The 12936-nt window shown below is 33.5% G+C and overlaps 1 protein-coding gene across 4 annotated transcripts; it reads left to right on the top strand.

Moving 5' to 3' along the window:
• The first annotated feature begins 3450 nt into the window (after nt 1-3450).
• LOC18427039 (uncharacterized) lies at nt 3451-10948 on the top strand. Of its 4 annotated transcripts, none has more exons than XM_006836085.4 (9): nt 3451-3700; nt 4173-4904; nt 5479-5658; nt 5886-6011; nt 6205-6306; nt 8247-8375; nt 8809-8952; nt 9388-9624; nt 10359-10948. In XM_006836085.4, exons 2-9 carry the CDS (start codon nt 4392-4394, stop codon nt 10671-10673), a joined length of 1746 nt encoding a protein of 581 aa, XP_006836148.1. In that variant the 5' UTR covers nt 3451-3700; nt 4173-4391; the 3' UTR covers nt 10674-10948. The 4 variants fall into 4 exon arrangements, with proteins under 4 accessions (XP_006836148.1, XP_088703363.1, XP_020518462.1 ...); XM_088847237.1 differs by having other exon boundaries at nt 3496-3700; nt 5886-5987; XM_020662803.2 differs by lacking the exon at nt 3451-3700 and having other exon boundaries at nt 3767-4904; nt 5886-5987.
• The last annotated feature ends 1988 nt before the right edge of the window (nt 10949-12936 follow it).

Below are 12936 nucleotides of genomic sequence, written 5' to 3'. Positions count from 1 at the left end.
GAGAAATGCTTTTTGAGAAATTTATCAAAATAAATTTCGACTATTTCAACTCATATATATATATACCAATGGGCAATTTTAAATTGAGTAAAAATAGGATAAACATGCAATATTTCATTTCTCAGGTGAATTTTGATAAAATATGGTGCCACCTAGCTGTGTTGACTTGAGGTATGACAGTATCCACTAGTAAATTGGTGGTTGGTATTGTTGCACTTTACTGAGAATTGTGGGTAAATAGGGAAATTTATGAGATAATTACCTAAGTGTTAATATATAAAATCAATATAGTATTCATTGTGAAAGGCTAATAAATCATCATGATCATCATCAAAACTTTTTTCTAATTAATTGGGATTCGCTAAATAAAAATTTAGTAAATATGAATCCAAACTATACATAATTAAGAGCGTAAAAAACAAATGACTAAGTTGACAACTTTATGTAAAAATAATTATCGAACATTCCTTGCATTTCTTGATCCATTTTTTACGTAAAAGACATGTTTCTTTTCAAATTTAAAGCGTTGGTTTTTAATATAGATTACCAATATGTACTTATCATGAAAACAATTCATGATAGTAATAGATCCCTTAAATATCGTGATAAATTCATAGGAAATTTATCAAAATGCTCCTAAAATTTGAAGTATTCTACATTTTAACCAAGGTGTAATTTGATAAATTTCTAACATGACATTTGATGGACAATTTGAATTCAGATAAAAAATACATGTAGGTAAAAATATTAAATAGTTCAAATCTCAATTATCTATGGTTTGATAAATTTCCCCAAATTCATTTTAAGGAGACATTTTATGAGTTATTAACAACAGTAAAATATATCATGACTATATGCATAGCTATATATGGGTGGCTGCAATTATTCCATTAACCAAGATCAAACTTCAAAAGAAATTTTTTCGTAACTTTGTGATACATTCAAGCGATCAAATTTCACATCAAATGGTTGTAAGGAATTGTGACCACCTAATATCAACGGAAAATTGTCACATTGTATACAATCCCTTAACTTAAAGTTAACTTAGACTTTTGATAATAATGAAACTCTAGACATCGCATTGTGGCATAAAAGGGACTTTGATCATAATGGAACTCTAGACATCATAGTGGCACCTCAATTGGGTATATATATATATATCAAACTTATAGAAACACATAAAATGAATACTATATGACATTATTTGGGAAAATATTCAAAGAACACTATCTGTGACATTACATGGGAAAATATTCAAAAAACACTATTTGTGACATTACATGGAAAAATATTCAATATAACTATCATTATCATTATTATTTTTAGATTCGTGCTTATGGTGGTCGAGACACGAGGCCGATAAAAATTATATCCAAAGTCTATTTTCAAAATGGGTTTTTATAAAGATAAATTCATTGTTAGGTTTTTGCAAGGTTGGACACAATATAATAGGGGCGTTTAGAATGCCCCTAAACCCTGCCATACAGGAACCAAGGTATATAAGTGACATGCATATTGTTTTCATGGAGGGTTTAGGTTTTACTCTATCATGGGGATAGATTTTGAGTTTATAATTTTGCAGGGCTTTTATCTAGACCAGAATCTAGAGAAAAATGAATCTTGACCTTTTAAAATAATATATTTTGTACTATTTTATAAAGGGTACGGTTTCTATAAGGTTGCAACCTTAAACAATCCAATTAAGGCGTATCTCCGAATTTTATCATATCATGTAATTTTGTTGTAATTTTTTTTAAAAATTATCTTAAAATCTATTTTCATGTCTAATTACAAAATTTTAAACTTCAAAAATGGTTAAAATCAAATAGATTTATAAACATATGAAAATCTTCAAAATGGATGGTCTAGATAATGTTGTTACAAGATGCATCATTTATGAGGCTCAATTTTTTTTTTTATTTTATATTCATACATTTCGATGTCCAGATGATTAAATAGATAATTTTTCAACATTAAAACAACCTTTCCAATAGATTTTTGAGGTGCATATGTAATTCTACATTTTAAGGTTGTAACCTTATATAAACTTTTACCTTTTCTAAATTGTTATTTTAATTATTTGAAAATCAGTAGATCCACATTGTATATGGACGAGAGGCACAAATGGACTTATAATAATTTAAATGATAAGTACGGTAAATAGACCATTTACTTTCAGTAAACAAAATTTTTCTTGAACTTCGTGTTTCACCCCAAGCCATTTAATCAAACATCTGATGGCTAAAATTAATTGTGATATATTTATACAAAAGATAAATGGTCTCATAGGATACAATCCCTAATTTAAATGTGTATCGGTTCTATATCCCTTAAAAATTGGGGCAAATATATGAGTTGGTCAATTCTCCAAATAAATTTTCTTGTCTTTCATGCATATAGAGGTCACAATAATTATCGTCCATTTAGATTTCAAAATGCTTTAGATTTCAAAATGGGTGGTCGTAAGAGTATCATTGATTAGACACGAAGTTAAAAAAACAAATTGTCATGCGTATGACTCAGTTCAAACCATCCAATTTAAAATCTAATAAGTGAGAATAATCCAATTTGAAATCTAATAAGTGATAATAGTTGTGACTTCCTTGTACAAACGATAAATGGTATCTTTATTAATAATCTCTAATATTTATATATATATAAATGGTTCTTGTTTTGGTGTGGTAGCTGATGCACTTGTTTATAAACGTCTTCCCTCCAAAATCCATCTTAGAGAATAAATTTTGATCCAAAATTTTGAAGTTCCGCAATTTCAACCATAGGCAAGTGGAATTTTTTTGTAAATTAAATAACTATTTAGTGGATATATACACCATATTTTGAGCTGCAAAATAAGGAAAAAGTTTATATAAGAATGCTACTTTATAATGTAGAGCTATGGATGCCCCTAAAAAATCCATCGAAAAATGTAGTTTTAACGTTGAAAAACCCTTTGATTGATCATCTCGACATCGAGATGTATGACTATGAAAAATAAAAATATTTTAAGTCTTAAAAATAGTGCATTTTACAATATATTATCTACACCGTCCATTTTCAAGATTTTCATACATTTATAGATCTATTTGATTTTAACTATTTTTAAAATTTAAAATTTTATAATTAGATATAAATATAGATTTTGAGATAATCCTAAAAACATTTTACATCAAAATTATATATCATGATAAAATTTGAAGGTGCACCTTACCTCTACCCGTACGGATGCACCCGAATGCCAACTTCACCCGTAAAATAATTAGTGAGTTTTTTTACCGGGAGAAAACCAATAGTCGTACGAAAATCCCGAAACTTTCGAAATTTCGGCCCCTATGGGAAGGTTAATTGCCTGAGGATACCTATGAAATTTGAATAAAACGTTGAGGATAATTTAGTAAACTATTATCTTCTCTCACATCATGAAACGTCAGAAAGATACCTCTCTCTCTCTCTATCATTTTCCTGAGAATTCTTTCACCATTCCCACCAAAGTCTTCCACCATTTGAAAGATACACTCAACAGGAGAGGCACCAATAGTTGTTTTTTGCCTTTCTCTCTCTAAAAAACCCAATTTTTTGCGTAGGCTTTTCTCTCTCTAAGAGCTTTTTGAATGCCCCCATTTTCTTTTTGTCTTGACTTTGAGTACCTCTATTATGAGACTTTGTTTTCTATGATGATACCAATTTCTTCTGAGTTTTTGAGGTATTTTGGCTTTTTTTAGTAAGATTCAGCTTTTCTTTTGATAGATTTATGGGTTTTTCTCTCTTTAGATGATGGTATAGACAGAATCAATTTTGGGGTTTTGAGAGCACTTTATAATTTAAAAGAAACAGCTTTTCTTTTGCTTGATAGTCTTTTTGGATTGTTTCGAGCTTTTTATTGCCTAATTTTGTTGAATTAGCTTGGTTTTTGTCCAGGTTTCTATATTCTCTCTAAATGTACTTCATAGAATTGATGATGGGTTTTTGCAAGTACTGGTTTGGTTGTTTCCCATGTATAAATTGATTCCCTTCTGCTAAATTTTTATCCTCTCTCTAGATGAGTTAAATTTTTATGTTTTCTCTCTCGTGATGATATTTAACGGTGAAGCATTCGTGGGTATTTTAAATTAGTCATTTTAATTGTTTCCATGGTATAATTTTCACATGAGCTTTCTGTAATCCTCAATTTCCAGGTTATCTCTCTCTAGGTTCAGCTTCCGCTTTGAAACAGTTCCACTTCATACCAGTGTCTGTATTTGAATGATAGAGCTATTTCTATTCTCCAATTGAAGCCTAAATGTCCTTAGGACTCCTCTTATTTATTTATGCCTGAATCCATGATGGGGTTATAAACTAGCAGAAATTGGGTGTTTCCCTTTCATAAATGGTTATATAGCACCTTAATCAAGAGAATGGCGGTTTCAGCATTCAAATCCACATCAAAAAGAGGGAATTTTGGGACTCCATCCACTGTTTCTGGTAAGGAAAACACAGAGGATTTGGGCAAGAGGATCCCACAAAGGAGATCAAGAAGTGTTAGTGCTTATTCTAGGAATTATACCGAGCTTCAAACCGGCGCAGCTGATTTTCTAAACAAAAGGGATAACCCACTCTTTTGTATTACTAGCTCATTTCCAGATTCTACTGAGATAGGGAGAGAGAATGGGGACTTTAAATTCAAGGAATCAAAACCAGAAGGATTTAGTGGTAGTGGGGAGAGAATAAGGGGGCGTTCGGTGTCACGGGCAGTGGGTATTGGTGCTAATACGGGCTCGATTTCCAGCGAAAATGGTGCAAGGAGAGGAAGGTCGGTTTCTAGAAAGCAGTTACCGGATCCCCCCAAAACATCAGAGAGAAGTCTTTCTCAGGTTGATTATGGGCGAGGAAGGCGGTCCATGTCGAGGGTTCCTTGTGTAAATTCAGAGGTTGGATTTTTCTACTATTTTCAAACCATCCTTGTTTTCTATTTGCCAATTTTTTATTGTCATGCTATTTGATATTGCTAATTGCTTTGGGCAATGTTCTGGATTTGCTTGATTGTTTACTGCAATTGGGATATTGGGGTGGTCCATTTGCCATTCCTTTTATCCCAGTTTCTTGCTATTGAATGATTTGTTTATTTATTTATTTTGACTTAAGTACATATTTGTGCTTAGATTTATTAATTTGGATGTGAGTTTGGATTTATCTTACTGCGCATTATCCATTGTTGCCATTTTCCTTCTCTTAAAACTCAAAACCTTTCAATCATGCTGAAAATGTCGAAAGTTTGATTGGGGAGTTTGAATATCTTCCTATAAATCTCTCTAGGAATCTCTATATTGCTTATTAATTCTTCCTTTTTCATTTCTTCTTGTGAAACAATTGGGCTTTTGGATTCTTACTGTGAATATCTCTAGGAATCTCTTCTTTTTATCCTTCTTCTCCCATTTTCTTTTGGATACAACAATTTGGCTGTTAGATTTCTTGCTATTAATGTGTTCTGGATCTTTTTCATAGAGTGATATCGAAGTAGAGCCTAATCTAACAGGCATAATTAGAACGACACAACAAGCAAATCCTTACTTGGATGTCCAAAGGCAAGACTCTGTTAACACATCCAATGTATACGACCAGGATACGTTTTTGCCGACCTGGACTAGTCGTTATCCTCCATCACAGTCTTTTGATGGGCTCACTGTAAGTTTACAATTTTTTGTTTTCTTCAATGTTGTGTCTGGGTTTTTGATTTGCAGCTTGTATTGCTTCTCTTTTTTCTTATTCTTCTTCCTTTTGACGATGAGTACTTCTTGTTCTCCAGAAGAAAATTACACTAACAATATTTTGCTCAAGATAGATCCCATGGATTATATTTTTGCTCCTCTTATTGAGAACTAGAGAACTGATATTTGCATTTTATTTTGAAGGCATCTTTGGGAGTATCAAATGAGAATAATAATGGTATTCCTGCATTTCTTTACTCTGAAGCGGAAGAGAAGACAATCAAGGCAGTGTTTGAACAGATGAAGGTGCAAAACCATCAGGGCTACTCAGTATGTAATGCTGTTACCTATGTTCTTTCCAAGTCTGAACTTGAAATGTGTTCTCCTATAACCAAGGAAGAAGTGGATAGTCGATCTAGACTTGTTTTCTACTAGATAAAGTTCCTTTTTTCATTGATGCTTGCAATTGTCTTCTTTCTGATTTTTGGTTGCTCTTTTGCTGTTATTTTGATGATCTTTTCAGGATGGGCATCCCATTGGTGAATCTGGTTCTGGTGAATTATACGAAACTGTTCGTCTGGAAGTAAGACGTGCTGTTTCAGAGATAAGAAATGACCTTGAAAGCGTAAGTGGATTTTTCACTACTTGGACACACAATAAATGTCAGCCTGTTTGAGTTTTTCCTCTGTTATTCGACTTGTAACTCCTAGGCATGTGTGATTATAATATCTCATGTAATTTTGAATTGAAAAAATGGGTTTATGATGTGTGCTGTATTCTTCTGAACTATATTCTGTTGCATAAATCAGTCATTGATCTAGGAAATTGCTTGGCTATGGCCTGCTATGAATAGTGTTTTTTGGTTCTGTTATCTGGATTTTTGACAGAAGAAAATTCTGGGGTGGTCCTTTTCAAGTCTTAATTCTCCAACTCATGGCAATAGAATTATATATATCTATTGACTGTTATTCCATTAGGGTTATTGACCTATTGTCTAACTACTAAGGCTATTTTATTTGTTTTCTTAGTTGTTGATCGGAGATTGTACAATTATATAGTGAACAGTGAGATTTTTTAGCTTGAGGGGTGTGATGAGAGAGTTGATTTCTTTACCAAGTCCGGAACTTCATATCTGGTCATATAGAGATGCAACCATGCAGCAAACAAACTGTTGCTCATCTTTATTAGTACTCAGGTTTGAGAGTGCTTTTAGAATAATAGTGTATTTGTATTTATGTGATTAGCCAACCCCAAATAGTCTGAAAAAGGCTCTGATGATGATGATGATGATCATGTATTATTTATGTGCTTACACTCGCAATAGAATGCTGCATCTCTATTTGACCTTGCTATATGAAATAGTTTGGATAATACTTTTGAGGAGTTTTTAACATAATGTGCCTACTTTCTGTTTCATGCTTTCACTGAAATGCTGAAATCCCTACATGTGTGTATTATATCGGGAGATGGTCTGTTATTTCAGAAGTATCTGTGTATAAAAACTTGCCAGAGTTGGATGTGAATAAAAAGATGGCTTCTAAAGTGGAAAAAATCTCTGGATTACATGGCTGAAAAGGATTTGCAATCCATATGAAAAGGCATGCAGGGAAACATTAAAAAAATTGTGGTTGTAATATATATATATATATATATATATATATATAAGGAATAGATCTTGTCAGCCCACAGGCTAACAACTATAGTGGTAGCCAACGGCCCAGATTGAATCTGAGCCCGATCCAATGGTCACAACCTCATTTTGTATTTGAATCTTCATTTTTTTCTATAAATTAAAATCATTTGAAATTTTGAGCGTCAATTCTTTAAAAATAGGAGAATCTAATAAAAATATAAAAAAAAACAATATGCAAAAAATAAATTGGCTAAAATACCCACAAAACTTTTCAAGGGTATTGTGGTCAATTTTTATTTTTTGAATTAATTTTTTAATATTTTTATTAGGTGCACCTTGATGAGAAGAATGAACACGTAAAATTTCAAGTAATTTGGATTTGTAGAAAATAAAAATGAAAATTCAAATACGAAATAAAGTTGTAACCTTCAGATCGGCCCAGATTCAATCTAGGCCTGACACTGTCGCGGTTAGCCTGTGGGTTGACAGGATCCATTCTCATATATATATATATATATATATATATATATATATGTATATACACATATATATATATGTGGCTAGTGAACATTGATAAAATCTCTTTTTCTTATGGAGGGACATTCTTAAGCCTACATTATCATAAAGAAGTTAACACCTAATATTATGTTGGGTATTCAATCTCAGAGGAGATTGCCTTGGTTGCTTTGACTGTGTTTTGGTTTCTTTACTCAATTTATGGTTGTAAAAGTCCTTGTGGATTCAACCTAAAAAAAAATGTCCTTGTGGATCCTAAAGATGAGTTCAATCAGTTGAAATTGAAATTGAAATAAACAAAGATGAAGGTTCTGATTTCTTCATCTTATATGCTGTTTAGCATCTTGACTCTATTCTTTTGTATTCTTAATGATTGTATTTTATCAGAACAATTACTGTAATTATATTTTTATCAGGCCATTAGGAAAAAGAATTCTGTGATCACGGCTGCCAATGTAGGAGATACCTCTCCTGAATCCATGAATCCTGAAGCCATTCAGTTGGTTGCTGACATTAGAAGTGAATATGCCAAGAAACTCGAGCAGGTCAAAGTCTAGTTTATTTTTATTTTTTATTTTTTATTTTTTATTTTTTATTTTTTATTTTTTAAATATCAAAATGAAAATGGTTTCAGAAAAGTAAACTGTAATGCAATGGGCTGTGGTTCAACCTCAGTCCATTGGGGTCATCACCATCTATGAAATGATGGATGGTGATGGAGAGAGCTGATACATCCAGAGCATGGAACTACTGCATTTGTGGGACTAGGTCATCACCATCCATCATTTTCATCAGATGTTGATGTCCCAGTGGACCATTGTTCTTGACAATGGAAAAGAGTTTCCCTGTTGTTGGATTATACTTCCCCACTTGTTTAATCTGTTAACACTCATTAAACTAGACTAGTAAGAATAGAATGATAGAATTAGTAGGTTCCATTACTAAATCTTGTAAAGAAAAAAAAACAATAATTTGCAGTCCCAAGAGCGCGCTAGAATCCTCCGGGCAGATTTGGCGGTGGAAGAGCAACGTGGGCAGGAACTCAGTAGGATATTGAAGGAGATATTGCCTGATCCCCAGGCTAACAATTCCATGACCCAAAAATCACGGCAAAAGAGGAAGGTGGACTTTTCTATGGCTGAACATGTTGGATGCTTTTCTCTGTGTGTGTGTGAGAGAGAGAGAGAGAGAGAGAGAGAGAGAGAGAGAGAGAGTATTTCCTCTCTCTGCATAGTTTGCCAGTTGCCAGTGGTGAGATTAGTGCAACTGTTCTGTGTTCTGAGTCTTCAAACTGCCATTCCTGTTCTGTTTGCGCGCATGCACAGAGAGAGAGAGAGAGAGAGAGAGAGAGAGAGAGAGAGAGAGAGAGAGAGAAATGTGAAGTATAAAAAACTGTTGGTTCTTTGATTTATCATCTTTCTAAGGCCAATACCCGCTTACTAGTGCAGTGGACGTAAATTCTGTTTCATAGTAATCTCCAAACTAGATGCTAATTTCACAGTTTCTCTTCGATTGTCTGTTACAAGAACTCAAATGAAGACTGTGATTTTTGTTCAGACTAGCATTGAGCGAAGAAAGATGTCTCGGCGTCTCACAGAGGAAGCCATGAATTATTTTGATGAATGCATATCGATATCAACATTTGATAGCTCTGATTTCTCTTCTCCTGAAGAGTCACAAAGCAACTCAGCTATTGCTAGTGCCCAAACCAGTGGGAGCAGGTTTTACCCATGTGGAGTGGGTTCAACTAATTTAACCCCACATCACCCCTCTGCCCTTATACACAATGATCAGGTGTGTGTCTCCTCAAAGGACTGTAGTAGTTCTTTCTCTCACTATATTTGTCCTTGATGAAATGCGGTTTTGTTGCCACAAGCCAAAGAAATCCCCACTTTTAGAATGGCTGAACATTTTGCATTCTGAGACTTGTTTAGCTTTGAAAAGGTCGTCTTCTTCTTCCTGCCTGTGCTTTTTGTGGTAGCAGGCTCTTTGTGCGGCCAGGGGAGAGCTCTCTCTCTGTTTCTCTCTCTGTGCTGATTGCTCTGTTGCAGAAGTTATGCAATTTACTTTTACGATTGTTTGTATTAAGGAAAACGATAACTTTTCTTAAGATTTTAGTTGACGGTTCTCTATGAGAATGAAAATTTATTTCACCACAGTTAACCACTAATATTATTACCCATAATAGTACCAGTCATGGTAGTAGTAAGTAGTGATGATCAGCATTTAAAAAGTTGGGCTCAGGCTCCAACTCGCCAGGGTTCCTAGGCAAAGTCACCCTGGTCCAACTCTTGCAAGTCCTGAGTCGGACTGGAAAATTTTAACAAAAAAAAACAAAAAAAATTCTGAAAAACTGGGAGACTATGGTGATTCTGGGGTTTTTTGGCCTGAAATCGCCAGCCTTTCAATCTGGTCCAAACTCGGTTGGTGCCAAGTCGGACTGGTGAGTATTTAACCATTGGCGATGGTGGTGCCAATGATGATAATAATTATTCTTGTTGCTGAGTAGTCACTGTTTTTATCTATAGGAAGCTGCTAATGAAGCTAAAACATGCTTCACTCATGGAGGTTCTGAGTTAGAAGTTAGTAGCAGTAGCAACAGTAAACTTGTGAATGGCGGCAAGCATGACGCAGTTTGGGAGATAATGAATTATGTTGAGAAGTTTGGGAAAGAAGCTCAGAAGAAGGATAGTGAGAAATCAGGGACAGTAAGATCGGCGAGTTTTTATGAAGATGAATACTCATTCAGTGTGTCAGCTGAAGTTCTGTTGTTTGAAAATGTGAGACTCAGAAACAGAATAAGCTCTGGGGGGTTGCTACTCTGTGGGGTTGGAATCTTTTAAGAGAGAGAAAGAGAGATTACCATTTTTGTTGGAAGGGGAATTCATGTTACAAAAGTCAAAGGGATTTTAACTTGTTGAGAGAGAGCGTGTTGCCCATGTATTTTGTATGACACTGCCAATGTTTGAAGTGGATTGGCTTCTCCTAGAGAGAAAGAAAGAGAGTGCATTGCTTGTAAATTGTAATTTTTGAGAGAGAGAGAGGTGCATGTAAATTGTAATTTTATGTAAGCCCATATTGCCAAAATATGAAATGGATTGGCTTGTTTCCCTGTAAATGAGATGCGGAAGGGAGGGACCATTTTTTGGCAATAAAGAAGGAAAATGATTTGATTTGGATGCAGCCCTATTAAAATAAGGGATTGTATAGAATGAGGTCATTTACTTTTGATACAAGGTCGATACAATTGCTTACAACCATCCAATGTGAAATTTGATAGTTTGGATGGGTCACAAAGTTGAAAAAAAATTTATTTTGAAGTTTGAGCTTGATCAATGGAATAATTACAACCACCCAACTTTACATCCAATGGTCAAGATTAATGTGACTATTTTATAGGAAAGGGAAATGATCTTATTATGTAATTTCCTTTAAAATAAATAAAGCTTCATTTCATCACTCATCGAAAATTACAATTCAAGTATTGGAAAATCTTTACATATCATCTCGGCCTGAACATGATGATTGTGAAAAAAATTACGAGTTTAAGTTTTAAAAGTTGTATATATTGTAACAGATTATTTGGACAGTCTATTTCACCCTAAAAATAAATGTTTATAGATTTGCAAGATCTGTACCATTATTTGAATTACAAATTTTATTGTCTTAGTTAGAAATTGAATTTTAGTTGCCGAAAGTGATTCCCAGATGAAGATTTGACACGAGGCTTTGTTTTGTTTTTATAAAGCCCCGGCCTTACATAAACTGCATCTTAAAAAGAAGATGCAATATAGTCCAATGACCTATGCTATATGCCCCTTCATAGCTATATCTATAATTCATAGCCCTGATGGATGAATGAAGATCAAGGCCTCGTTTCGATTTCACTTCAAACAATGATTTTTAGATATTTTGGGTAATAATTTATTTATAAAATTGTGAAAACCAAGAAGTTAAATTTTTTGTATTGTGAATTCCAGCATGAAATGGAAGTCCATTTTGACGCAAGAAGCCAAATTGTAAATACAAATTAAAATCTTCAGGCTTTTTTTTTTTTAGCTGATCTGAAATGGTTTGAAAATGGCTCTTTTTTTCAGCTTATCTTCAACCTAGAGCTGGAGAGAGAAGAATAGAGAATAGTGCTATGCAATTCCCTCTCTTCCTATCCATGAAGAATGGGCAATACTCAGATTCCTTCATTCTCTCTCATGAGAGAGAGAGAGAGAGAGTTTGTTTTATCAAAGGAGATCGAAACCCAGGTTGTTGAGAAGGGGAAAAGGGCTATTCTCGAAATGCCAATCGTGTGAAGTAATTTTTTTTTTAGAAAATATGAGTGGTAAGATAAAAAGGGATAAAATTCGAAATGAATACATCAGTGGAGTAGCAAGTTTTGGAGTTAACATCTTCTTGGTCCGTTAGCTTTCATCATATATATAGAGAAGCGAATGATGTGGCAGATGGTTTGGTGAAAAAATGAGCTATTTTGGATTCGTTAATTGTCTCGTCTCGTCTGTAATATTTTGAGTTATGAGTTGTAATTCCCATTTAGTTAATAAAAGGTAAGTATTCTCATCAAAAAAAGAAAAGAAATTAGGTGTGACTTCAATAAGTGATAAGATGATAGAAAATATACTTAGGTGAGCTGGTCATTTATAATGCAGGCTAAAAAAAAACAAGAGGTAGGCTCAAAATGATATTGTTGGAAGTAGTGAGAAAACATATGACAACTTATGGACTCACTGAAGGTATGACATTTGATAGAGCAGAATGACGGATCAGTATTCGTGTAGTCGATCCTAAATAATTGCGACATGGCTCTAATGATGATGATAATATTAACTGCATAATAATAATGATAATTTAATTTTTTGTTATTGATTATAAATAATGAATAACAAAATAAAAAATTACCCCTATACGATATTAGTTTATCAATTGATTGTTGATTTTATCTAATTATATATAATGGAAAAGCATACAAAGACACCAATTATTTTTGGTACAAAATACTCTTATCCGTCAAAGTTCAAATTGGATAGTTGAAATAGTCTCAAGGATAAGACTCAAAGTTAAAAGAAATTATTGAACTTCATGACAAGCCCCAAA

This window comes from Amborella trichopoda, chromosome 1 (genome assembly GCF_054954075.1).
Source record: "Amborella trichopoda isolate Santa Cruz 75 chromosome 1, AtrichopodaSantaCruz75HAP2 v2.0, whole genome shotgun sequence".
Classification (NCBI taxonomy): domain Eukaryota; kingdom Viridiplantae; phylum Streptophyta; class Magnoliopsida; order Amborellales; family Amborellaceae; genus Amborella; species Amborella trichopoda.
The sequence above is the reverse complement of the archived record's forward strand: the minus strand, read 5'-3'. Positions and strand labels throughout refer to the sequence as shown.